Here is a 27,657-nt window from a genome sequence, read left to right on the forward strand (position 1 = left end):
GACTCTGGGCTCACCCTAAAACAGTCCCCTACACCCAAAACATACTGATGTTTGTCCTCTTAATTTCTGTGACTGACGGTGTTTCTGTTTCCACCTCCAGGTTGGCAGCATGTAAGCAACTTCTTGCCAAGAACTCGGGTCACCGCTGAGAAAGGGGACCTTAGGGAGAAGAATATCCAGAGGAAACCAATGCCAGGAGCGTCTGGAATTACACTCACCGCAGGCAGTATGAGACATTCTGTGCCAGCGTCTGTGTCCTACTGGCAAAGACCGTAGCTCTCCAGGTAGGAGGGTCCTGGAAGCAGCGTGCACCAGGAAGCCTCTCCAGAGGAAGAATGGGGCCAGATGTGAACTCTCTACAATGAACACGATTTCCAGCTTGTGAAGGAATTTTAAGTAAAACAGTTGTTTAGTTTCCACATATTCAAGTTCAGTAGCCTTCTGTGTGAAGTGCCAGCAGTCACTCACCCTGCCCCCCAACCACAGGAGTTAATCGGGATTTTTCTGGCATCAAGTCGAACTCTTCTTGGTACTTCTGGCAGTGACAGACCTTCCAGACAGATTTATCTGCTGAGTGCTCTTGGGCAGGAAAATAAGGTAAAACTTCTGGAAGCTGTGTAAGGGTGGCGGAGCAGAGATCCCTCCCTCACTGCTCAGTCGCAGAAAGGCAGCCTGGACTCGAATGCTCATAGCAAAGATTGATCCTGCCTCACTCACCTGCAAAGCCCGTCTGTTCCGGGAGATCTGGTGGATTCGGGCTGCCTGCTGTGTGTGGCTTTTTTTGTTATCATTCTCCTCCCAAGCCGTTGAACGATGTGAACTTTGGAATGGAGTCTGCTTGCTGCTGGGCACTCGCTTCCTTCCCCAGGCTGGTACTGTCTTAGAGGGCCATCTGAAGGCTGTGCTTTGTTCTTGGGGAGGAGGCATCGGCCTGGCCTGGATCCTCCACCATGTTCCTGTTGCTGCCTTTCGATAGCCTGATTGTCAACCTCCTGGGCATCTCCCTGACTGTCCTCTTCACCCTCCTCCTCGTTTTCATCATAGTCCCCGCTATTTTTGGAGTCTCCTTTGGTATTCGAAAGCTCTACATGAAAACTTTGTTAAAAATTTTTGCGGTGAGTTGTGGTGTTTTCAAATGGTTGCTTCACAGAAGCGGAAGAGAGCTGTTCTTCTGTGGTTGATTGTTACCTCTTTATCGGATATGGGGAAAGTTGGGAGAGTGGGAAGTGGCGTTTTGAGTAGAAAGAATAACTAAATGTGTACTGGGGAAAGCCTTCAGCAGTCTTTCTTTTGAGCTGAGGTGCTTGGATGCTTGATTCACTTCGGCGAAGGAACCTACTCCATGGCTGCGTACCTTCCGTCCTTATTTCAAAGAGAGGGGCTTAAAGTTAAAAGAAAAAAATAACCACCAGATCCCACTTTCTATGCACTAGGTAGACCCAAAGCTGCTGCTAAAATAGTCCCTTTCTGATGAGTGTGGGAGAGTTTTTTCTCTCCTTCAAACATTTACCTTAAATAGGTTCTTGCATTTCAGACAAAAATAATTAACAGAAAAAGGGCATTCAATGAATTGTTTTATTTTTTTTAAGATAGAGGAGATGGATAATAAATTTCTTAGCATATGTCAGAACCTAATGAATTACACTGCTGAACCAAACTGGTCATAATGTCAAAGAAATGGGTGAGAAGGGCATTTCCTGGAAGCAGTTCTGTGCCCCAAGGCCTTTAATACCTATCTAAAGATTTGGTAATTTGTTAAAAATATCTTTCCATCATCACCAAATCTTTTCATCATCACCAAATCTACATTTTTGAAACAATGTAGTAGTATTTGTTCATATAGCATCTAATGGTTCACAGAATAATTTTATTCATTTTCTTTTGGTTCCTTATAATTCTGCAATGGACAGGACAGCGTAAAATACCTACATTTTATCAATGAAGAAATAAGGACTCAGAAGGATGTATGAAATGAGCTATATGAAATGTTATATTACAGTGGGAAATTTTTTGATGTATATTGAATATTTTGCTATTTAATGTTTAAAAATCATTATTTTACATTTTTAAAAATTAAGGTGAACTTGACATAAAATTAACCATTTTAAGGTGGAAAATTTAGTGGCATTTACTGTATTTACAATGTTACACAACCACCAATGCTACCTACTTCCACAGCATTGTCATCACTCCCGAAGGAAACCCCAAATGTATTAAGCAGTTGGCCCCCATTTTCCCCTCCCTCAACTCCTTGCAACCAGGAAGGAGGCTGTTCTGTCTCTAGATTTACCTATTCTGGATATTTCATATAAATAGAATCATAAAACACGCTTTTTTGTGCCTGACTGGCTTCATTCATTTAGCATAAAGTTTTTGAGATTCATCCACATTGTAACATGTTTCAGCACTTTTTTTTAATAGCTGGATAATATTTTGTTCTGTGTCTGTGCCATAATTTGCTTATCTCTCGATGGATTGATTTCACCTTCTGGCTGTTGTCAGTGGTGCTGCTCCGTACACGTGCACTTGTGTGAGTACCTGTTTGCAGTGAGGTGGTTTTTGAGCTCGGCTTATGGTCTCCTGGGTTATCTCGCTCCTTGCTACTCAGGGGGAGGTCTGGAGACCAGCAGCAGCGGTGCTGCTGAGAGCTGGTTAGCAATGGGGGTCTCAGGCCCACTCCAGACCCACTGAATTCTAATTTGCATTTCGACAAGATCCGGGTGATTCATAGGCACATTAAAGTGGTAATCTAATCAATTTTCAGAATAGTTACTTTCCTAGTGTATAGTGTTTATTTTAATTAATCATGAAATCTAATTTTCTTAAATTTCAGTCCAAGAAAATCTTCAGTAGGGCCCGGGGTTCCTGTGAACCGTATACCTAAATGCTCATGTCCTGTTGCCACTGTGAAAAAACATGCACCAGTATAGAATGAGCAGAACAGCTGATGGACTTTTAGGAATGGCAGTGAGTGACATCTAGCTTTTATTCAAGTTTGTAAGCAAGTGATTAATTCATAGACCTATGGAAATTTTTGTTGTTAAAAAATATTTTATTTATTTGTTTTTAGAGATGGGGGAAGGGAGGAAGAAAGAGAGGGAGAGGAACACTGATGTGAGAAAGAAGCATTGATTGATCGCCCCCAGCTGGGGACCTGGCCGCAACCCAGGCATGTGCCCTGACTGGGAATCGAATCGGTGACCTTTGGGTTCATGGGCTGGTGCTCAATCCACTGAGCCACATGACTCAGGGTGGAAATCCTCACTTTTTAAACCATAGAAATAGAAGTTATCAACCTAGGGTTCTTCTGTAGTAGCTAACATTTTTTAACTTGGATCACTTTGGGTGGAATCCAAAAAAATTTTGGATCACAGTCCTGGAATCCATGTATATTCCCTACTCCATTTTGAAAAATATCCCCCAAATTAATATTTTAAAGTTCTTAGCCAGGTAAATCCTTCTTATTGTGACTATAGTTTTAAATGTACGTTCTTGTGACTTTTAGGGTAGATTATAATTAACAGTGGAAACTCATTAAATGTATATTGTTGGGCCAATCCACAGGACAGGTAATCTTAAGCCATCAGAGACTCTGCTGACCACACCTTGAAAATCAGTGCTTCTAAACAGTGGTTTAGAAGTGATAATGGAATTAATATGTGTGTGTATGTACTCATTTTGACCTCAAGATTTAGAATTTCGGGAACTAAATTTGTACCTCTTACTTCCTAGAGGTGTGTATCAGGCATTCAACGGGCCCTGTGAGTCCTGTCCTATTGAGCATTACGAATGATTACTTCTTGGTGACAGGCTGGAGTGAGGGGCAGGCTGGGAAGAACTGATGCCTACCGGTAAAGGCACAGGGTGGCTCTGTGTCTTCTCACCCCCTAATAAAGGGTTACTGCTCTGAGAAGATCTTAATGGGCAGTAAGAACTGAATGCCGCTTTGTATCAGTCCTAGTGTTAGATATAAGTTGGATTTGGCCAAGCTGGTTTTAGAACTCGGAAAACACACATCTGTATATGTATACATCTAAAATACACCTATATTTGTGGGTGTTTCTTAATAGAGGACAGATCTTTATTTTGCCTTTTTTCAAGCCTCTTCATCCTCTCCCAAATTGGGCTGACATATACTTTTGCAGCAGGAAGAAGGCTCAGAAATTACCTTAATTCTGTGGCACTCTCTCCGCCACAACTACACAGCTGGAATCACCTGAGAAGGCATTTTAAAAGTGCTTATTTGGGAGCACTAGGTTCTCCTTCGAGATGCCGATTTAATTGGTCTGGGTCGGCACTTTCAGAAACGCCTCGAGTGATTCCTGTGTCTGCCATCAGAAGATGGAGTCCGATTGACTTCCTCTGGAGCGGGGACCTGCCTTGTGACTTGTTTCTCACAAATAGAGTGTGGTGTATGTGATGCTATGTGACGTGTGAGATTAGGTTTGAAAAGGCAGTGTAACTGCTGTCTGACTCCTGGGATGCTTGTCCCTGGAACCCAGATGCCGTGTTGGGAGGAAGCCCAAGCCACCTATAGGTGTTCCAGCCCACAGCCCCAGGAAGGCTCTGACAACCAGCATCAACGCCACAGGCAGGGATGAGCAAGCCTTCCGAGGGGTCCAGCCTTTGAGCCACCCAGCTGATGCCAACTCTGCAATTTGCATATTCCTGAGCAAAACGGATGATGGTAGTGTTTTAAGCTACTGAGTTATGGGGTGGTTTGTTAAATAGCAATAGAAAACCAGACAATATAATATTAAAGAATTTTAAACATTCATTCATGTCCTCCAGTTTATAACACCTTAAAATTTTTTTGCATTACCTTTCAGTCTTCGACAATACTCACTCATATTTTCTGGAGTGTTAATAGCATGCCTGTACAATGTTGTATCTACATTTTCTTTTTATCAGCCCTTTTTGCATTGCACTAGATAATCTTCATAAAGACTTTTAAGACTGGATAGCTTATAGTCTGTATCCTTGTGTTTTTGGTGGACCTAAGTAAGCCCTGGCTTGACAGCTAGTTTCCCATGATCAGATCCTTTTTCTATATAAAAGAACCTGGGCGTAATACCTGCCATGGAGGGACTGTGAAGGGAATATGGGTGGGTCAGTGTCTTTTCTGTTCCCTCTCCTGGAAGACTTAACTCAGTGCAGGTCCTGTTGATGCTAAATCATGGGAAAACTTTCTGTGCAGAGGGCAGCATGTTATTTAAAGTGTTTTAGATTTCTTAATGTTTGTGCTTCAGATTTACCCTCAAGACAGTGGTCGTGGTATTAGTTGGGGTAGAATTCCTAGGAGTGGACTTCACTCTGAGTTGAGAATGATTTTGGAAGGCAGAAAGAAGAAAGCTTGGTTTATAAAGGACCAAGATGAAAATAAATGGCCTGTGAGTTTTCTCGCCTGATGTAAAAAGAGTTGATCAGGTCAGAGAACAGGCTGGAGAACATGGGAGAGTTGTAGTCTGATTGACGTTAAACTCCAGAGCAGGATCGATGGGTGAGGAAACCGAGGAGGCTGTATGGGTAGCGGTGGGAGGGGCCTGAGTTTTTGAGTCAAGTGGCCCTTAGCTTTAAATCCAGGGCTTTTCCTGCCAGCTCCAAAACTTGACCTAAGTCATCAGCTTTCCAGTCTGCTTCCTCATCTAGAGAATGGGAATAGTAATACTTACATCACATGATTATAAGTGAAAGAGGTCACTTTAATCAGACATGTCCTTCCTGCCCCCATGGGAAGGGTGATTTTAACATACCTTTGAGTAGCTTACAGGATGAAATCAAGAAGATGAGAGTGTGGTTGTGATGGAGAAGACGATTGGAAGTAGTTTTAGGTTTTATCATTTCAGGGTTATCTTTTCATGTGGACCTTGTGCTGGTTAATTAAATGCAGCCCTTATGGACTGCCTATTAAGTGCAAGGTACTTCATCTGCTGGAATGCAAACGTGGGTAGGTTCTGGCTACTACCCCTCAAGATAGTTACAGTCTCGTTGGAATGACAGATACATGTTTCCACAACTGATTCACGATGCGATGCTGGTTAAAATAGACAAAGATTAATTCCAACTGCAGGGATTGGTCAGATACCATTTCATGTGAGTTGGCATTTGAACTGGATCTTAAAAAGCAAAAATCACTCTAGAAATGCAGATGAGAAAGTACAGTCTTGTTTAGAGGTAGTACGCAGTTCTGCAGAGCAAAAACATTGGGTGCATGGAGGGAATGAGGTAGACTCTAAAGCCGAGTACTTCCTTAGGCATTGAGAAGCCATTGAGGGCTTTTGAGCAAAGAAGTGACGTGGTCAGACTGGCAGCGTGTGTTGGGACTGATTGGAGGAAGCAAAGGACAAAGAGCTGTTGCGTTAGTAGTGTTGGCGAGAGAAGCAGCGGGTGAAAGAAGGTAGGGGCGTGACAGGAGAGGCCACCGTAAGAGACAGTCAGCTCAGGGGGAGATTGATAGGAGTTGTTGACAGATGGGAATTCCGAAAGCTTGGACGGCAGCGTGATAGTGATCCCAGCCCCAGAGGAGGTGGCCCAGAGGGAGGGGTGCGAGCTGCAGGTTGGCTGACAGTAGGCTGCCTTTAAATCTCAACCTGCTGGGTGGTGAGGGCTGGTTGGACTTGGTGTGGAGATGGTCATCCAGTGATTGGAATGTGAGCTTGGCTCTTCAGTGAAGTCAGGATTCGTAGATTTGGCAGCAGCTACTTAGAGATTATAGCTGAAGCAGGGAGAGGGAAGAGAGTCATTAAAAGATGCAGCTTTTGCCTGGGTCATAGAAGATTATGGTTGATGGGAACTGGGCTTTTTTTAAGGGCCTGATTCCTGGGGTATATCTAGTTAGTTCATGGGAAAATGCAGTGGAAGCTGACTGAGAGGCCTTTGTGCTGTTAGTGTTGCTCAGACTGTCAGACCTTAATCACGCGATTGGTTGTCTGATAGAAGCTGAAAAGGGAATAATTTTGTAATCTGATACGGACAGTGCAATAAATGGCATCTCACAGGGTGTGTGAGAGGAGGGTTATAGGGAAACGAACGCTGGACCTAGGACTCGCAGTTTTGTTTTGGATGTCGGAGCACTGTACTAAAAGTGACAGCACAGAGAAGCCAGTTGTGTAGTTGTCAGACATTGCTAATGCGCGGCACCCCTATCGCTCAGTCCTCTGCACCAGGGTGAAGCAGCCCAGCCATGCCTTCACAGGCCGTTCCCAGCCAGGGCCCTCCAACCCTGCCCTCTTTTCTCCTACTTTGTGACTGGCAGTTCTCTCCTAAACACAGAAGCATTCGTAATGTACCTGAAATTCAAAAGGAAAAGCCAGAAGTGCAAAGCCCAGGGGCAAGGGGATGCTTGTGACAGAGCTTTGTCACAGCTAGGAGACGTGGAATCTCATTTAAGCAGTACCTTTCCAGTGAAAACAAAAACCACAGCCATCGTAAATTTCACATAGGGAAGCCACCCTCACAGACCTAAATTCTAGCGTTTGGGACGCCTGATGGCCTATGTTACCCGCCTGTTGCATCCTCATCTAAGCATCAGAATTGTCAGTACAGAACCAGTTCTGAGTGTGTACTGCTTCCTGATTCTGACTCTCTTGTAATACTAACGCTGAGTCTTGGCCAAAATGGAAAGCCCCAGCCTCTGGCTGAGTGACCTGTGTGTATGCCAGGCTTCTTGTGAGCTCTCTAGCCCCTTACCCCTTCCCTAGATAAATTCCCAGATGAAATTCATCTTCCTCCAATTTAGGAGTTATATTTACATTTTCTTCAAAAGAAGATCATCCATGAATAGAGCCAAAACACACCAATGGCTAAATATCTGACATACAGAAAATGGGTATATGAGTTTTCTTGCCATAGACCTTTCTTTGAGTGGGGGACTCTGTAGTAAGCCTTCTGGGGTTTTGTCGTCTTTTTTTTTTAGACAGTGGAATTTGGAGAAATTTCCAGATGAGGTCAGATTACTGATTAAACCTGTGTCCTGCTTTTAGCTCTGCTAAACCATGCAAAGCAATCTTGCTGACACTTCAGGCTCTGCCAGAAAAATCTACACCGAATGGTTTGGGCCATTTGGATTTTGCTATGTCATGAGTGATAGGGTTCTTTCCCACCTTGCATAATGAAACAGAAGTTTGCCGAGACACCTTTTAAGATAGCTGTTCTATTTCTTTGATCACCATGGACACAACTTTCTATTCGGTGATAACATACTCCAGTATGTAGTAAATGAGGTTATGCGTTCACCTTTCATTATTTAATAGTGGGAGAGACCCAGCCTCTGGCTCTTTCTCTAATTAAAAGGATTTTAATGAAGGAAGGGAGGCTCTGGAGCTTCTCTCTTTTTTTCCTTAAAGGTTTTATTTATTTTTAGAGAGAGGGTAAGGGAGGAAGAAAGAGAGGGTTTGATTGGTTGGCCTTTGGGGACTGAACCCAACTGGGGACTGAACCTACAACCCAGACGTGTCCTGACAGGGAATCAAACTGGTGACCTATCAGTTCACAGGCCAGCACTCAATCCACTGAGCCACACCAGCCAGGACTACAGTTCGAGTTTTATGCAGTTGCCCAAGTTCTGTCACACAAAATTTCACATGATTCTAAGTGTGCTTGTGGTGTAGGAGGTTAACACATATTTTACTTTGTAGATAGAAAAGACTAACATTGAGAGTGTTGGAATGAGTTACTTAAAGGACATAAGTGTCAAACTTGGGATTTGAACCTAGACTTTTTTCAGTCTCACAAATAGTGCTGTTTTTCCCCTAACGCTTTTTCTTTTTCTTAACTCTGAGCCACTCGAGCCTTTCTATATCAACTAGAGTTCTCCTGGTAAAAAGTTCCTCAGAGGTAATTGGACAGTCCAGATATATAATATTATTTAAATCCTTTATCTACTACATATTGTCTCTTTCTTGGACTAATTTGGGAGGTAGGCAGCATCGGGTGACAGGTAGTAGCTGAAAGGAAGCTTGATTTTACTGTTTGTGAACAGCTGCTGTTTGGTAGTAACTGCGTGTGAGGTCCACATAATGTCAGCTAGGTAGTTCCTTAAGGAGCCGGAGACAGAGAGCTAGGTAGCGAGAAGCTAGAAGCTTGCCTGCGCTCCTTAGTCTCCAGCTGATGGCTGCAGGCGACTTAACTCTTGGCCTTAGTTATCAAGGAGGGGGACTGCTCTGGGAGGAGCTTTGCGTTCACTTTTAGAATGGGTGCGTGGTTGGCTACAATCTGACCTCAGGTGACAGGGCTTGAGGCTTTCACAGGATGGAAATGGAGGTGTTCATTCTTAACTCTTACTGTTTACCCCCCCTGCAGTGGGCGACCTTGAGAATGGAGAGAGGAGCCAAAGAGAAGAACCACCAACTCTACAAGCCCTATACCAATGGTAAGACTGGGTCTTGATCCTTGTCTTAAAAGGTTCACTTGAAATATGTTTCTGAATGCTTTTAATTCCACACAGACTCTTCTCTATATAAAAGGTGCACTATGTGCTCTGAGTATGTTTAACATGTTTTCTTCCAGATTGACAGGGTGTTCTCTTTTGCAGGAATTATTGCGAAAGATCCCACTTCACTAGAAGAGGAGATCAAAGAAATTCGTCGAAGTGGCAGCAGTAAAGCTCTGGATAATACTCCCGAGTTTGAGCTCTCTGACATTTTCTACTTTTGCCGGAAAGGAATGGAAACCATTATGGATGATGAGGTGACAAAGAGATTCTCAGCAGAGGAGCTGGAGTCCTGGAACCTGCTGAGCCGGACCAATTACAACTTCCAGTACATCAGCCTCCGGCTCACTGTCTTATGGGGCTTAGGAGTGCTGATTCGGTATTGCTTCCTGCTGCCCCTCAGGTGAGGGCAGGGCCTGAGGGGACAAAGGGCTTGAGCAGCTGCTGCCTGAGCCTCTTGCATGATCTGCCTACCTGTGTCTCCCTGCAGTGTTTTCCCATTTTAGGAGGGAGAGCATGATTCTTTCATCGGCCAGCCCCTCTGACCCTTGGAAAGGGCACGCTGGTGGTTGTCCTGTGAAGGCCCTGGCTTCTCTGTATATCAGACAGAGATAGTCAGGTTTCTGAAGACAAATCGCTCATCTGGATGGACTAAACACAGTGACCGGAGATGCGTTGTACTTCCCGGCCACTCCTCCCTGGGCAGGGCTAATTCTCTCCTACTCCAGTACAGGGGCAGTATTGATCTCTTGGTCTTGCTGTTCCGATTGCTTTCTCCGTATGCCTTGCCAGATGCTGGTACCTTCAGGCTCTATTTCCTGTTGCTTCACAGAGAAGCTGTGTTTCTGCCAGGGTTTAAAGCCAAGGGGCAGGGTAGGACAGCAGGTGCCTGAGGGCAGCACAGCCTGGCTGCCTGATGCCTGAGGAGATAGTGTCAGCTGAGAGCCAGACCCATAGTGGCCGTTAGTGTGGAATCAAAATGATCTCTGGTTCCAATAGGCCTGCATGCATTTCTAGCTGGAGCTCTAGGTTCTAGGTGATCAGGTCATGGGGGTGGTTTCATCGTGCCCATTTTTATTTTCACAAAGTCAGTTCTATACCTAGTGCAAGGATTTGTTTGCTGTGTTTTAACTCATCTTCTCATTACAGGATAGCTCTCGCTTTCACAGGGATTAGCCTTCTGGTGGTGGGCACAACCATGGTGGGATACTTGCCCAACGGGAGGTGAGTAGCGTGGGAGTGTCCGTGTCTGAAGGTTCTGCAGTGGCGGCTCTGATATTGAGGGCCAGGCCACTTCTCGGGGTGCAGCCAGACCACAGAATCTTAACCCAGTGATAAAATAACCCGATGATTACAGTGGCATCAGCACTGAAGTCTTGGTTTTTTACCAGTCTTGATCTGTGACTGTTCATTTTGGCCTCCAACCCTCACACTCTTCCCGTTTTAAAGACAAAAGGGAGAAACCACAAAACTCTACAGTCCAAGGCTGGCAGATATTACAGGATGCTGTTTAGTGGTGAGCATTCTGCTGTTGATAAATTGGTAAGAGAATAAGAAATGTAGTTAGGGCTTCTTTGTTTTGTTCTTTGAAGGAGCAGTCTGCTCCTTCTGGGAAACTCTGGAGCAGGCCACCATCTTTTCTGCCCAGGCTAGTTAGGAGATTGGACTCTGGCCTTCGCCTTGCCTCCAGGTGTAGACTAGAAGGAGCAGGAATCTAGGAGACTCGGCTGTGCAGGAAATTCTGAAGCTATGAAGTCTAAACCCATTTAGTTATGTGAATTTAAGCAGTTCTCATCGTTGCTTTGTTTCCTCATGTGGGCATAAAAATGCTAATAAATTCCAGGGTTTTACCGTATACACTAATATTTACGAAAATACTTTGCAGACATAAAGGACTGTAGGCTGATTATTAAATTGTTGGAGTCAGCAACTTTTCCTTTCTCCCTACATGTAAAATAAAACCAAAGCTTTGTCCTGTTGTTGCAGGTTCAAGGAGTTCATGAGTAAACACGTTCACTTGATGTGCTACCGGATCTGCGTGCGAGCCCTGACGGCCATCATCACCTACCACGACAGGTGAGGCCGCTTGGTGCGACGCAGAGGGACGTGGCGCAGGCAAAACACAGCCCAGCGACAACCAGCCAACCAGGCCTGGAGCTTTCAGTTGGAGTCGATGAAGCTGAGGTGAGGGATGAGTTCAGACGAATTGTTTCACATGAATTTTTGTTGCTTTGCCTATGTCCTAAACAGGAAAAACAGGCCTAGAAACGGTGGCATCTGTGTGGCCAATCATACCTCTCCCATTGACGTCATCATTTTGGCCAGTGATGGCTACTATGCCATGGTAAGTCTTCTTTCTGTTGCTTTCTTGGGGCACGACCTCTTACTTTGGAGACTGGTCAGGGCTGAGAGGCTTCTGTGCCCTTCGCTGAGCTCGCTCTTAAGGGTCTAAACAGGTAAACATGTTTTTATGTGTGGTCCCCAGCCTAGGTTTTTGCCTTTGTCTCTTGCTTTTGAGAACTCTGTGGCACTTTAACAGCAAATATTCTGAGCAGAGTGACTGGAAGTATGGTTGGAGATTAGACTTTGGATATTTGGGCGACATGGAAAGAGGTGAAGATGAGGGAGGATTTGAAAGGAGTGGGCTCAAGGGCATTGGAGAATCTGCCCAAGGCGGGGCGGCAGGGAGGACATTTTTGTACATGGTTCAGCTTCATTATTTCGTTTTAGGATTTTCAGCCATGTTTCTAATTGTACATCTCTGGTACCACCAATTAAAAAGATAAATTTAAGATTCACAGTTTCTTAATAGTGAGAAACCTGTGGTTGGTAATAGTGTGAGAGGTTGGGGTGCTTATCTTGAGGGAGCTGCGCCTTTCTTCACAGCGTGGGGGATTGTGTGAGGATGGCTTCACTACCCGTTCCTCCTCTGTCTGAGATTAGGTGGGTCAAGCGCACGGGGGACTCATGGGTGTGATTCAGAGAGCCATGGTGAAGGCCTGCCCTCACATCTGGTTTGAGCGCTCTGAGGTGAAAGATCGCCACCTGGTGGCTAAAAGGTAAATCGACACAATGCTATTCTATTTCACCAGACGGGGAAAGCATGCATTTTAGAGGTAGTTATTCCTCCACAGTGAAATTATAGTGTCTTGTACACTGAGCCTGTACTGCTTTCATAATCAAGATATTTTTCTAAAACATGGAACATGAAAGGTATAGAAACACTAATACTATTTACCAAGTTAGTAGTGTTTTTAAACCTTTATTTCTTGTACTCATTGTAACAAACGTGCACTTTTAATGCTATTTGAAATCTTAAAATCAATTCATATCACAAATAAAAACAAACTTAAGGCGGTGTAACAAAGTGCTGCTGTGTTTTCAAGCTTGGAAAAGGGGATAAATCATGCAAGTGACGGCGTAAGCGGTGCGGTATTACTGAGAGGAACCCAGGTTCAGCTGAGGCCGTCTTCCGTAGGAACAAAGGAACCTGCCATCAGAGTCCCTTTGCCGCACCTCGCAGGGACAGGGTGTGAAGCCGGGTGGGCTATTAGGAAGCTTGGTAGCAAGTGTGTAATAAAGGTGCTCTTTGCAAGGCGCTGTGGCAGGTTGTCCTGCGGGTAGCTCCAAGTCTGAGCAGTGTCTTCTGTGCACAACTATTATTACTTGATTGCGTGACTGCGTGGATTAACTAGTGGTCAGCTGACTTTCCCTGTCCTTTGAAGTTTCATCTGTGTGACATTTAGATTCTGGGGTTATAAAAGACAGGGTCTCATTTGTTCACTTGTTTTTGTGCAACATCTAATGTCACATCTGTGTAGGCTATTTATAAATGCATTTTGGTGCTAACGGACGTAACGCTGTCTGACCCTGTGTTTTATTTTTCTCTTCTGAAGACTGAGTGAGCACGTGCAGGATAAAAGCAAGCTGCCTATCCTCATCTTCCCGGAGGGTAAGAAGGCGTTGGTCACCACAGCGCTTCTGTGGGGGAGGCCATGCGGGATGGGGGCTCTGGTGTGGCCTCAGCAAGGTCCTCAGCCTTTGTGGGGGTTGTCTGTTCCCACTGGATGATGTTAGGTCCCTTTAGATTGGTTGTGGGGCTAAAACTCACAGAAATTTAGAATTTGGACTAAGTGCCATAGTGTGAACTTCCTCAGCCCAGGAATCCCTTTTCTAGTGTTGTTGAAAGGCTCTTTCGGCTTCTCGTAGAGTTCCTGCTGAAACCTGCTAGGTCTGCTGCGTACCTCTGGCCTTTTGTCTAGGCTAGCCCGGGTTAATCGGGAATGTGGTCCTGTAATAAGAGAATAGGAAGTAGATGAACATTTTGCTCATCTCTCATAAGTGTTCACTCATAAGCTAGGGAGATGACCGATTTATCCCGTTTGAAAGATCATTAGAATTATTATATTCAGTCCTTAAACTCCTAGTCTCTGGGGTGAAGGACCAAAAGAAATAGCATTTTATTCTCTCTTGCATTTTAGGAACCTGCATCAATAATACATCAGTGATGATGTTCAAAAAGGGAAGTTTCGAAATTGGAGCCACGGTTTACCCAGTTGCTATCAAGGTACAAGACCTCTGAGGGTACTTAGGTCGTTGTGGCTGCTGCCATGAACCGGACGCAGCAAGAGAAGACGGAGGGAGGAGCTGGTGTCACCATCTGCGGGTGGATCCTCTCCGGCCGAGCAGCCCAGGGCTGGGCTGGGTAGAGTGCTGAGGAGAATGGGACATTGTTCGTAACCTGTTAGAAAGAACTGGGAGTATTGGAACGTGGAACAGACAGATTCCAACCCACACCTCCCCACCCCCACCGGACTCAGAAAGTGGAGAACGCTTTTGAGCTTTGTACATTTCCCCCCGCTTATTTCCTCTGTCTTCATAAACCTAGCTGGAATATAAGGTGTTCCACCTGGAGAGGTGGCCTGTGCAGGGAGTGGGGTGTACGGCTGCCCAGCTGGATTTGTGTATTTGGCAGGTGGGTGCAGATGTGTCCTTAGGACTGAAGGAAGAAACAGCTCCACTGATTTGGGCCGTGGTCTCATCTGTGTGCCGAGGACCCCTATAAAAGTGAAGTGGATCTTAGGAGCTTGTCTAGTCTATCCCTTCACCTTTTAGGAAATTGTAGTTTTAACTGTAAACTCACCTAGAGAGATGGACTCAGCCAATCAGTTTCCCTTTTTTTCTCTCTCCTTCCTCCATCTCCCCCTTCACATTCATCTGTTTTATAAATACATAGTATTATTTCTAAAGGTTTGCTGTTACATTATTACTTCTAAAAAGCACAGGCTATTGTCAGTATGTAAAGTATTTAGGTTGAAATCAGGGTAAAACAGTGAGTAAATTTGAGCTGTGCTTAGAATTTAGTCACCATACTTATGGAAGGATCTGTTATCTGCAGTGTTCTGTAGAAACACTTATTTTCATCTTGCCAGCACAGCGGGTGCAGTGGGGGGGGAGGTGCTCCTCTTGGTTGAGCAAAGGTTTACCAGCCCCTCCCCTTTTACCAGGTGGGCAAAGCACCAGGGCAGGGATGGCCAGTGAATAGTGGATGCAGGGTAACTAACCCATGGGTCAGGGCTACTCGAGAGATTTATGGGGGATGCTGTGATGCCGTGTCTGGGAACAGCAAGAAAGAAAACAGTCTGTGAGCCGTGTCACTGTGGGGGTAGGAATGGGGAGTGGCGTTTCTGCCCCATGCACACCATCCTGCATTTTAATGTACAGAGAGTCCAGTGCTTCCCCATGTGTTTATCAAAAACGAACTACTGAGAGAGGCCACCTTGCTCACTCCACAGCATTGACTCTCGGATCTCAGTGACGTCAGCATCCCCTGGACGGGTTGTGAAAGTGCGGGTGCCTGGGCTTGCGTTTCTAACCCGCTCCTGGGTGCCACTGATGCTGCCGGCAGGAGCCACACTGTGTGAACCCTGCTCTGGAGCAGTGGCCTTCACCAGTTTTGGAACCTAGGCCTTGGGCAGTTTTGACTCCTCCAAAGGAAAAGGCATGTAAATTTTACATGTAATTTCTTCCCGTTCACAAACAAGAGCCCACATAAGATGAAGAACTGCTTCACAGACCCTTTCTGGTTTTATGATGTTCTCGGTAACCAACCTTGGATAACCTTAGCGATTTCGTGACTCTCACTGTGTTGCCACCAAGATTGCCGTTATCTGATTTTGAGCAATTTATTCAAGTTTTGAGCTTTTTGCCTTGTTTTTCTGTCTGTAGGGTCTGCTCAGCGTGAAGTACAGAATTAGCCCTAAACAAAGGACTCGCTCTCCGACACATACCACATTTTTTTTAAATGTATAATTTTTAAAAAATTTTTATTGTTATTCAATTACAGTTGTATGCCTTTTCTCCCCATCCCTCCACCCCACCCCAGCTGAACCCCCCTCCCTCCCCCACCTCCCCCCACATACCACATTTTTTAATCTACATAGTGCTTTACAAAATAGAACAACACTTTGTTCAAATCATACACGTTAGCTTCTGTTTAAAACTCATTCTTCTCCCTTATTTCCTTTTGCTGTTATAATGTGAAGTCATTAAGCCTTCTATAGTTACATCTAAATTTCTTAGTTTCTCTAATTAAATCTAAATGTCTTCGTTTCAGTAGTCAGTTTCTCAGCTAGGCATAAAGGTCTGGTTCCTATTCTGAGAAACACAAAATTCGGGCTGGAAAAGCCAACATCACACACGTCAGACTTCCCGCTGCCCGAGTGCAAGGGCGCCCACACGGCCGCCTCCTGCGCTGCTCTGCAGCTCCCCTGGGCTAGGGCCCTGTCCACGCTGGTGTGCTGGCCTCCTTGGCACGGCTCTTGAAACTCCACCGCCTTTGACTTTTTTCACCTCTGGTCCTAGCCAGGTTTTATAATCACTCAGTCCAGTGGCTTGTAATGACAGCCTTTCAGACATCTGATAACAGTCTTGTGGCGCTTTGGCCAGGGCCTCTCCCATCCATGCTTACCTGCCACTTAATTTATTCTTCTGTTTGGTGACAATGAGGGTCACAGCTTTGGCCACACTTCCCACAAAGTGCCATTGAAGTACAGCCCTTGCCTCCATTAGAGTCGTTAGCAAACGAAAGTATCTGATAAGCCTGTTCTGGGCCGGAAGTGCCGCGCTGGCTGTGTGTGTCCACTCAGTAACGAGCACTATGTTTAATCAAAGCAAAGTCTCCTGCTTAAACAGGCTGTCAGATTTGTCAGAAGCATAATTCAGAAGCATATTGTAAGCTTTCTGATTGTTCTCTCTTTGGTCCGAGGCACTGGAAGTGATATTTAAAGGTTGGTAGTTAGGTAGGAAAATGTCTTTATTTGGCAGAGGTACACGTATTTATGAGTGAATAGCATGAAGAGGTAGGGTTTATAAGAGGGGAAGGGGATAGATGAGGCAAGTGTGGTGAAATGTTGGTAATTGTGGGATCTGGGGAATGGGTTTGTGGGTATATATATTAGCCTATTCTCTGTTTTTGGATGTGCTTGAAAACTTAAATAATAGCATGTATGTACCGATAAGTGAGCAAGATAGGAAACTAGTCAAAGAGAGGGGGCACCTGTTTGAGGAAGGCTGCCCTCCCCAAGGATCTACAGTGGTATCTCAGGCTGGTCAGGGGAGCTTAATGTTTCCAGAGGCCAGAACTGCCCGGGTGTAGGTTACCTTAGAACTGTTCCTGCAGGGGGCTGGAAGCCTCTGTTACTGATACTGCCCCACAGGGTGCATTCATTGTTAGAGCTGCTGACTTCTTACCATCAGCTTTCCGCTGTTTTTCAGTATGACCCTCAATTCGGTGATGCCTTCTTTAACAGCAGCAAATATGGGATGGTGACGTACCTGCTGCGAATGATGACCAGCTGGGCCATTGTCTGCAGTGTCTGGTACCTGCCTCCCATGACCAGAGAGGTAGGTACCCCAGCTCCCAGATGTCTGCCCTTGGCTCTGTTTGAACATGAGCCTGGGTTAAGTGTCTCATTCACTTTCTCACAGACAGATGAAGATGCCGTTCAGTTTGCGAATAGGGTGAAGTCCGCCATCGCCAGACAGGGAGGACTCGTGGACCTGCTGTGGTGAGTCAAAGCCAGATCTGATCAGCTGAGTCTAGGAGAACGTGAGTTTCCGAAGGAAGTGCTAAATTGTTGACCCCAGTTACAGAGACTCCTCCTCTCCCTGGTATGGAGAAAGAAGCTCTCCAGCCCTGGAGAGTGAGCAGTTTGACCGCTCTCTCCTAGTTCAGCTCAGAAGCACCTGCTGTTAGCTTGATCTCGGGGAACATGGGGCCCGGGATGCTCAACTAAACCTCTCTGGGGTTTGGACCCGTCTGCCAGGGCATCCAGGCCATCCTTGCCTCTTTAGGTAGGGGAGCCCTGATGCTGGGCTGGAAACCTCACAGGGGTACTGTACTCTCTGATCGCATGTATTTGGCAAAACTGGATCATCTCCAAAAAGACCGCAGTTCTGTGTTTGCATGAGAGTGCTGCCTGCTGCAGCGGGAACGGCAAACGTTTTCTGTGGCGCTAGTAAACCTTCGAGATACTGTGGGCCACGTGGCATCTGCTGCAGCTGCTGAACTCTGCCGTTGTGCGTGAGGGCAGATACACACACACAAGTGAGCGCGTGTGTTCCAGGAAAGCTTCATTTACAGAGACGGGTGTCAGATGGATGTGGCCCACAGTCATAGTTTGCAGACCCTCATGCTAGAGGGAGACAGTTACACTCCAGTTATAGGAGAGGGGTGGGGTGAATGCCAGCTCAGGGGCACGGTCCCAGCATCTTAGGGTCCCTTAGGGTTGAGCACAACGGTCAGCTCTGGAGGACATTAGATGGAAGTGGGTGTTGTGGGGAAGATGTGGAAATTCACATTTTAAACTGACCTGTGGCTTCTTAGGTCATAGCATGGCCCTCAGTCACAGTGACACTGTGCTATACTGGTGCTCTGTGTGCTGAGCTTATTTCATCCTCAGAGTGAGTCCGTGACGATTGAACATTGTTACTCCCACTTTTCAGGTGGCAGACTGAAATTCAGAGAGGTGAGATAACTGCTTTTCAAAGTCACAGAATAAACGCCGGGGCCAGATTTCGAACTCGGGTCTGACAGGCTTGTGGAACTAGCGTGTGTATTCACTGCTGCACCTTCCCCCTCCCTGAGGCTCACGGCGACCAGGGAGCCGCTTTGAAAGGACGCCCTTGATGTGGACTGGGGAGGGCGCAGCAGATGTCGGGTGTCTCAGTGTAAGGCCCGCCCAGCAAAGGGGCTTCACCTCGGACTGTTCCACCGCTAACACCTCCATAACGCAGAAGGCGGGGGTGTGAAAGATGGAAAGTGGGCGTGGGTTTTCACTAGTCATTGAAGATGGTGATAATTCTAGGATGTAGGCAAAGAGTTGGGGTGATGGGTGTGTGGGAGCAAATCCAAGTGTAGAGGATTTATTTGGGGAGATAGAGGGAGGTGCCGGGATTCAAATAAGAACATGTATTTCCCCTTGTGTTTATTGTTTGCTTGAATTTGGAAAATCCTTGGGTCTGAATTTTACCGATTTTCTTTCACAGGTCCATTTTACTGATTATTATAAGTCTCAATATTTCTTAAAGCTTGGCTCACTTTTCATAATGCCAGCATACCTCCTTTGTCTTTTGTAAGGTGAGGACAGATATTGAAGAAAGAACTTTAAACTCCTTGGTAGGTCTAAGCCATCACAGAGGACCTTGAATACGAGCAGTGAATTCTGACCCAGGGCAGAAGTGAGAGTTTTGAGATAGGAAGGGTGGGTTCCAGGACCCCAGGGCTGGCCCCTGGGCTCACCCTGACAGGAGAGCCGTGGAGGACCTCTGTTTCTGGCAGGTTTTTCTTGGGTTTGAGCTGCAGGGAGCATCTGTCTGTGATCTGAGGGTGGATGGAAAGCTTTCTTCGCTGTTACACGCAGCCTTTCTCTCACAGGGACGGTGGCCTGAAGCGGGAGAAGGTGAAGGACGCATTCAAAGAGGAGCAGCAGAAGCTGTACAGCAAGATGATTGTTGGGAACCATGAGGACAGGAGCCGGTCCTGAGCTGGTCCTGAGCCTGTGCCTCACGCTGCTGGAGCCACCGTGCCGAATCCTGCCACGGGGCCAGCTGGAGTCCTCGCCACTGCCCCCCACTGCTGCACTCTTTCCAGACTCCGGCCTGCAGGCTGCTCTGGGTCCCAGGACGCCAGTTTCTTCAGCGCTGCCCAGATCCCTGGGCTTGCCGTCGGAAGTGGGCGCTTCGGGATGTTGCTGTCCCGGACGAGATGACTTCTTGTTTCTTTTACAATAAGTCCGTTGGAGGAATGCCATTAAAGCCAGCTCTCCACCTGTGCACAGACAGGGCTGCGTGGTTGGGAAGACTCGGTCATGGCCCATGCTCCGGCCGGTAGGACGTTAATCTGCTACAGATGCCCACGTGCCAGGGACTTGGCTGGGGGAGGGCCACCCGCTCGTGAGGAGAAGCGCTGCAAGGCAGTGTGGCCCGCCGGCCTGAGCATCGCCCCAGCCGTGGAGCTCTGTGGACTCGACTCAGAGAAACTTGTCTGCAGGGGCTTTCAGCCCAGTGAAGTCCTGACTTCTCATGCAGGCACCAAAGGTGGGGGCAAGAGGCAGGATGCACCTGTGACTAGTGTGTGGGAACCAAGAGTCATTTCCTGTTCCAGCTCCGGTGTTCACCTCAGACGCCATGTGACTTGCTCTTCGTTAACATGTGCCTCAGTTTCCCCATCTGTGACCTGGATCAGGAGGGGAAGGTGGCAATACCTACCTCACAGGGTTGTTGTGGGGATCGAAGCGCTGCCCCTAGTGAGGGACCGCGGAGCTCAGCATTGTCAGTGCAGGCCCCGAGCTGTGGCAGGACGAGGCTGAGCTCTGCACTGCCGCCGGGTGCGCTGCTGCCCGGGGCTCAGAGTGGTTTTGTAAGTAATAAAATGGTCTTTGACGGTGAATGACTAGAGGGGTTTTCCCTTCCCTCTTTCTCCCCTAGATGTAGCCCAAAGCCGTGGGTTTCTTACCAAAGTTACAGAACGTAACCCCGGGGCTGGGGGGCATCTGCCTGACTTCTGTTACGAGGAATAGCATTGTTCAGGAGAAGGTAAAGCCCTCCTAGCAAATGTTTGCTTGGCTGCCTGGTACATTTAGAATCCCCAGCGCAGATGGAGACGAGGATTTCTACACAGATGGGGGCCATGGACGAGAGGTGTGGTGGGGGCACCATTCTTTGAGGTGGGGGTGAGAGTGCAAGGTGGCAGGGGCCGCTGAGAGGACAGTAGAAACCCACGAGGCAGCACCGGGCAGGGCAGGAGCTGAGGCCCTGGAAGGGTGCGTGAGGGGCGGGCTTGGCTGTGGGCGTGTGGTGCACCGGGCCCCACACAGCTGGGGGCAACTGCAGATCTCGTGGCCTCCTGCGCCCACCTGCAGTCACTGAAGGCAGGTCTGAAGCCAAGCCACTCGCAGCTTCTGGCTCCTGGAGTCCCCCAATTTCAGATTCCTCAGAAGAGAGTTCCTCACCTCTACCATTTGTCCATCTCTCCTCCGCGCCCCTCCCCTCAGTCCACATGGCACAGTCAGCACACCTGGCAGGACTTTGCACCAGCCGAGGTGAGTGTCACCTCAACAAGGCCACCCACCGGGCCTCGACTAGGGAGTGTGGGAACGCAGCCTGAAGCCCGGCTCCGAGGCTCCCGCGTGGGCAGCGCTTTGTCCTGCCTGGCCTCCGCGTACTGCCCTCCCTCACTGCCTTCCTGCTGCTCCACCTCTCCCCCCCCCATAGCTTCCATTTCCTCTGGCCTGCTGACAAGTGAAAAAATGTTCGTCTCCAATAAAAACACTATTGTGACTGTAAGAACAGCCTCTTACGAACTGTTCTACAAAGTATTCAAGACTAAACAGGGGTTACCAGCCTTCATAAGAAGTAGTATTTACAGTGTTTCAAAGCTGTCTGGGATGATCTTTAAAAACTGATTTTGAAGACCAAGGTCCCTTTTTATACTCCCCTTAAAAAAAAAGCCTTCTACCAATGAGTACATTTATTTATGATTTTCATAGGTATTTAATATTTTTATGTTTCTCACATTCTTTTCAACAAACCTTTCTGCTGACGGTGTAACAAAGTTTTACAACCACTGGTTTAGAATCACTGCTCTGTAAAGAAGCACTGTGGAGACGAAGCAACGGTTATTCTCCTCTTTCACTAAGGAGAAGGGGATATGAATGACAGCCCCCCCCCCCCCCGCCCCCGCTGAAAAAAAAGAAGGCTCTCTAAAATTCAGTGCCTGGCACAAGCTTGCAGACGCATCAGACTGCGCCGCCACTTTAATGGGGACCCTGCAGGCCCCAGGTCACCGTTGAGTCAGAATAGCTGGTGTGCGGTAGGACGTCAGGGCACTTAGGGGTAACGACAGAAGCATATGAGATACAAAGTACACTCACTCTTGCGATCCCAGCAGTGACAAGGATGCTCTCAGAGGAAAGCCAAGTGACACTGGTTAGTGGCATTACACAAGCCAGCTTCTAATGCCACTGCCAAACCTGCCGCACGTCTCCTTTGTTGTTCGGACTTCATTCCTCTGTGACTTCCTTCACCCGGAACTGAGCCTTTCTCATATCTGCACTTTCTGGGTGTTTAAAACCCGGAGTTCAAACCTTGGCATTAAGCTGTCCAGTCATCAGGGTTCAGAGATAAGAGAAGTCAGTTTAAAACAATTTGCTGCCTTCAAAACAATGGGGCTAGTGAAACTCAGTTCCACGCGAGGGTGTCCCACATGTGAAGCAGAGTCCCCAGAGTTTTACGTGACTGTGGGCAGGGGTGGGTTTGGTTGTGGATCTTGGAAAGACTTTTCCCACTCAAACATGAGATTTTTATTTCCCAACCAGTGAGAGAAGGCACTTTAAAAAGACTAGTAAAATTCCCTGGCCAGAGGAAGCTCAATAGAAGGCTGTCGGCCAGGCCAGCACTCAGCACACTAAGCTTGATGGAGCAGTTTGAGATGACATCCTCATGACGTAGTACAAACAACTTTGGGACTTGGCTCTCCGCTGTGTCAGACCCCATTCCCTGTCGCTGCCCTTCACAGATTAAAATCGGCTTGATGTGTGGCCATCGGCAGTGCTCCACAGAGCCCCGAACGTCCAGGCCGGACCAGGGACGAGTGCTCAGGCAGCACCCCCCCCAGTCGGCCCTGCCCAGAAGCACCCTACTGTGGTGGGCTCTGTGGCCCTGTGGAAGTCTGGGACTAAAGATCCCGCCATTTCCTTCCTGGAATTGACCAAAAAATCAATGGTCTGAGGAATCGTGCTTCCCACGGTCCCTGATGCATGAGAGCCCCCTGTGTCGGAGGTCCCCATCCGCCTGTTGTGCGCCCAGAGTGGCCAGACTTGGTTTCTCCAGTCGCACTCGCCCCGTGGGGCCGAAAGGGCAGCTGCACGCACACCAACTCCTGGACAGGCTAAGAGACGACCATCCAGCCATCCATCTTCCGTTGCACTAACACCCCTCTCCCCCAGTCAATATGTCTCTCTCCGATGGGAAAGTTAATAAATTTTGCTCTAGATTAAAAGTATTGATCATTTCATTTGTAAACGATAAATAAAAAAGGGGAACTTTTCATTGCACCAGGGGCAGCGTCCGGTGTATTTTGCTGGTGGAATTGCGCTCGCTGTCGGGGGGTGGGCTTCTCATATGCATTCTGGCTGGCTGGCTGCATTGATTTCCTATTAGTCTCCCAGCACCACCCAGTAACACATCATTTCAGTACTGGCTATTAATGGTCTTTTGATAAATAATCACTTGTAAGTCAATAAATTTTTATTAAACAGTGTGGCTCTTTGATTTATTAAAATCCGACCGTGTTTGTCTGGGAGAAAAGGGATGCTGAATTGAAGTGGAGGTTTTCATACATCTTCCTGACGCTGAGCAGTCACCGCACACTCCAGAGAAAAACAATTGCATTTTAACAGAAACAAAACAGCCGAGTTTGGAACTTGGACCCCGGGAAACTTTATCTCCGTCAGTCTGAGGCAGACTCTACAGGGAGAGGCAGCAGGCCTCAGGGTGCCGAGTCAACAACTTTGTGTTTGCTTCCGAGAGAGCACGGTGAGGTTCCCAGGCTGCCCCCCACCCCCGCCTCATCAGTTGCTTTCTGGGTAGCACATGCCCTACCTGGGCAGTAGAGGGGTCCACCGGCCAGCCCTCCCCGTGCTGAGAGGTGCACGCTGGTGATGGCGCCTTTGGCAAACAAGACGTTTGAGCTCTGTGAGACAGGTGGGACTGCAGGGCCTTTCAGCTTCCTGAGCAAATCACCAAAGTGACATCTGTGGCAGGAAATGCCAAGAGATGGACTATGTTTTGTCATGTGGAAATTCAGCCGTATGGATTATTTTAAGCGAGCCAACAGCCTCCGATTGGAAATCTTTTTTGTGAGACTGTCATTGGCATAAAATTGGCTGTAAAGGTTTTGACACCTTTTCATTGAGACTAATAGGGCCCCAAACATGAACACAGAGTGGCCCAAGCAGTAGCTACAGAAGCAGAACTCCCTGAGGGAAGTCTGAGAAAGGGAAAACTCTAGCTATTAAAATATTTATGAAGGCCAACAAGAGTTGGAACCCCTACTCCTTGGCCCTGCCCTTCTTCAGGCCACGGCTGGGGACTTCCATTCATATCTAAGGTGACAGAGAGGCTTTCCAAGTGGGGACTGCTAGTAAGTTCAGCTGAGAGGCTTTGATGTTGTCCAGCATTTCATGTTGTTAAATGTTTAAATTGCATTTTAAAATGTAGTGTTTTAGACCTGCTGCGAGGTTTCTGTGGTGTTGCTTGGAGTTCCTTTTCTGTCCCCATCTTGGGGATGAAAGCTGCTGCATCAGGGGGCCTGGAAGGGCAACAGGAAGTTGGAGAGTCGAAAGCAAATGCGCGACTGCCTGCCTGGCAGGTGAGTGTTAACAGGTTTTCTGGAGCTTGGCCCACTCTGTCCCAGCGTGCAGGGAGTGGGTCAAAGACCAGCTTTCTCCCCACGGAGATCTCAGGCTTGCACCCCGACACCACCCCAGCGTGGTGCAGTGGTGTGCCAGCACAGCTTTCTAAGCGTGAGTCACATTAAGTAGATCTGCACTTTACACGTGCAAAATTCAAGTCCACTTACAAGGTTAAAGAGGAGACTTTTGTGAAATGTTTCACGTGGGGCTTTACCTCTAGCCTTTGTTAATTCTCCCTCACGTCCCTGCCCCTGCCCCTGTTCGTTCCGCTTTGTTAGCGCTTTGGCAGGGAAGTTGGAATCATCTTAGAGTTTCTTGCACTCTGTGAGTTCACTTCCAGTGGTTCTGCGTCAAGTACGTGGAACTATGGGAAAGGAGTGTGACTGGCTGTGCAGCTTTCGTGGCAGCTGCTGGTGGAGGGGTGGAGCGAGGGGAGTGAGGTTGGCACAAGAGAGGCACAAGGGGCGTCGGGCCATCATCCAGCCGGTACCTGCAACACCTGTAGGTATAGCCAGGCTGCAGGAGGCTGAGGGAAGGTGGAGGCTGAGAGGCTCTGTCTCCTTGGGAGTAAAGGTGGAGACCTGAAGCTTCCAGAACGGAAGACCTGATGATTCTAGAGAGCTATGACTATTTCCTTCTTTTGGCCCCACAGCTCCCGAAATGCATTTTCATTGCCTTTGAACCCCTCCACATATTGCAGACTCAGCTCCGAATGGCTGCAAATGAGGTCAGAGGAAGGTTAGCGGATGCTTTCCCATCTGATCCCATCCAGAATTCTAGGCCAAGATGTTCTTCAGTTCACCTTGCCCCTCCCACGCTGGTTTCAGGGTCTGGACACACACTTGCCTCCCTGGCTTGAGGAGCAGCTCTACAGGAGTGGCCGGGGGAGGTGCCCAGCATCTCAGGGTCCCTGCTTCCTGCTGCTCCGGCAGTGGGCCCGGGAAAGGGCTGCTCGCACTCAGATTGATCCACCAGCTGTGATTTGTCATTTCTCCAAGGCAGGCGCTGTTTTCTCTTGCTTCAGGAGGCCCCTTCGACACCTGCTTTATTTTTCTTCCTGCGCTGACGTGACGGGAGACAGGTGTTAAACTACTTAATCACTTTAAAATTGTTTTAATTTTCTGTTTTTTATTGATCTCTCCAGCACCAATTAATCAGCTCACTGGACCAGGCAGTTAGTACATTAAAAATTGTCAGGGAGGCCGTGCATCTTGCAAAATGTCTAAAAAATATTCAGCTAGCAAATTTCGTTTTTCTTTGGCATGCAACAGTCCTTGGCCCACAGAGCTCCCGCTTGAAAAGGGCCTCTGTGCCTGGGGTGAGCGTCCAGGCGCCGACAGGGGACAGGAGGGACTCTGGCCAGAGGGGCTTCCCATGGGAAAAACACGGAAGTGGGTGCCCTGCTCATCACTGATTTGCCACCTTTCCTTCCACTTTTGTTCTCTGCTTCCCGAACAGCGTTGCGTCTCCTTTCCCCGAGAGTATTGGGAATTCTGGAGGAAGGGCGTGCTTGGGTTGGACGGTGCGGGCCCTCGCTCCCACAGCCAGACTTCCTCTCCCTGGACAAGGGCACTTTTGACTAATCTTGATGATGCAGAGCGGCCTCCCTGGGTCACAGGCTCGCCCAACCTGGTAACTGTTGGCAGGTGGCTGTGTGCCATAGTGCCTAGTCCCTGCCACCTGAGAGAGGAGGCTGTAGCCTTAACATGGAAGGTTCTGGGCCACTCTATCCCCATGGCCACCCAGTCCTGTGCTATGTTATCACTCCTCTTGAAAATTAGTTATTAACTTCCTGGCTATACTTTCTGAATTAAATAAGACATGAACAGAATAACCAAAGACTTCCATATCATTTCTCAGGGGTAGAATTTTTTCCCCAGTTTTCCCATTTTTGCCTAATTTTTGTCACTTTCTAAAAGCAAGCTCCTTTCTTTTTCTTCTTTTTTTTTTTTCCTGCAGGAAATTAAATATCAAGCAGCCTGTCTGTCTGGTCTGAGTTATCTGTTCCTTTCCACTGAGTACCAACCTCCCAAAGCATCTCTCACCCACCTCGCCCTTCTTCCTTCAGCTCCCAGCTGCCAACATGACTGAGGGGAAGCTCCTTTTGTCCTCCTTCCCCTATGCCTCGCTGTTCACACAGGTTTCCCCCAGAGAGCTCAGGCACTGGCCCTTTGAAGCAGGGCCTGCAGCCCCCAACCGCAGGAGGGCCCGAATTGTAGGGAAGCTGGGGGCAGGCAGGTCAGCCCCTGCTCTCAAGCCAGACTCACCTGCCCCCAGCCTTCAGCCCCACCCGCTCTGTATTAATTGGTATATGATTGGGCTAGGACATATAATCTAGTATTGATTTTCTCTCTGGACGCCACAGCTTTATTTGCTCACATCTGCCTTGTGTTTAATTGGTGCTTTGCTCTGGAAACAAGAGATCTTATCGGCCTGTTTGGTTTCTTTTCCTGGGACACACAGGCACGCACACACCCTCACAGTCTGAGTTAGCCGGCCCAGCCCTGCCTCTCCCTGACCTTCCCCCGGGAGTCATTCCGGGTGGGTGGAGGGGAGCGGAGAATGACTCAGAAGGGCTTTGTCAGAGACTTCCTGTCTTTACACTTGACCTCACATGCTGATCCTCCTGTGGAAGTGTGTGGCTGTGGAGCCAGACTGGGTTCAAATCCACCTCCTCCCTGTGTATGCCCTTGAGCTAACCCATCGATTTTTTCTGCATTGCAGTGTCTCCTAACACTTGCTCTGTAGGATTTTTAGAGAATGGCTGTCAGTCATCACACACAGCACCTGGCACTTAGTGGGCGCTCAGTAACCAGCAGCCCGAGTCAGTACCATCATCGCCTTCAGCCTGTGCGGCTCCGTGCGTGCACCGCTGGCCTGGTGTGAGAGGTCGTGGCCACACGGACCGAAAGAAAAGGGAGTCTCCTGTCACCTTTGTGTGACTGTGTGGGGAGGGGGCGCATGTCTCCCTAGGGCTCATGGCCCAATGAGAATCTCTGACCCGAGGCTCTGCCGTCGGCACTCAACTTGTCTGAGGCCTGGGATGGCTCCTGTCCTCTCCCTGCACCGGAGCCTCCCCTGCCCCCGGGCATCCCATCCCCAGTTCCCCGCCCCCAGGCTTGCACCTGTGTTGGGGGGCAGGTATTTTTCTCTCCTCTGACTATGGTGGTACATTTGGGCTGGTCTGCCCTGGGCTTTCTGTTGCAAAGGGGAGATGTCAAGGCCAGAGGTAAACACTAATTTCCTATTGAT

The 27,657-nt window shown here is 47.9% G+C and overlaps 1 protein-coding gene across 3 annotated transcripts; it reads left to right on the forward strand.

Moving 5' to 3' along the window:
* The first annotated feature begins 308 nt into the window (after nt 1-308).
* Nucleotides 309-23,252, forward strand: GPAT4 (glycerol-3-phosphate acyltransferase 4). Of its 3 annotated transcripts, none has more exons than XR_006653759.3 (12): nt 309-1,115; nt 9,301-9,370; nt 9,533-9,833; nt 10,580-10,654; nt 11,417-11,506; nt 11,681-11,774; nt 12,374-12,489; nt 13,327-13,382; nt 13,912-13,997; nt 17,242-17,335; nt 17,420-17,499; nt 19,368-19,425. XR_006653759.3 is itself a non-coding variant. In XM_024578814.4 (12 exons), exons 1-12 carry the CDS (start codon nt 951-953, stop codon nt 19,474-19,476), a joined length of 1,371 nt encoding a protein of 456 aa, XP_024434582.1. In that variant the 5' UTR covers nt 309-950; the 3' UTR covers nt 19,477-23,252. The 3 variants fall into 3 exon arrangements, 2 of the variants coding, with proteins under 2 accessions (XP_024434582.1, XP_045042588.1); XM_024578814.4 differs by having other exon boundaries at nt 17,207-17,335; nt 19,368-23,252; XM_045186653.3 differs by having other exon boundaries at nt 309-597; nt 17,207-17,335; nt 19,368-23,252.
* The last annotated feature ends 4,405 nt before the right edge of the window (nt 23,253-27,657 follow it).

This window comes from Desmodus rotundus, chromosome 13 (assembly GCF_022682495.2).
Source record: "Desmodus rotundus isolate HL8 chromosome 13, HLdesRot8A.1, whole genome shotgun sequence".
Classification (NCBI taxonomy): domain Eukaryota; kingdom Metazoa; phylum Chordata; class Mammalia; order Chiroptera; family Phyllostomidae; genus Desmodus; species Desmodus rotundus.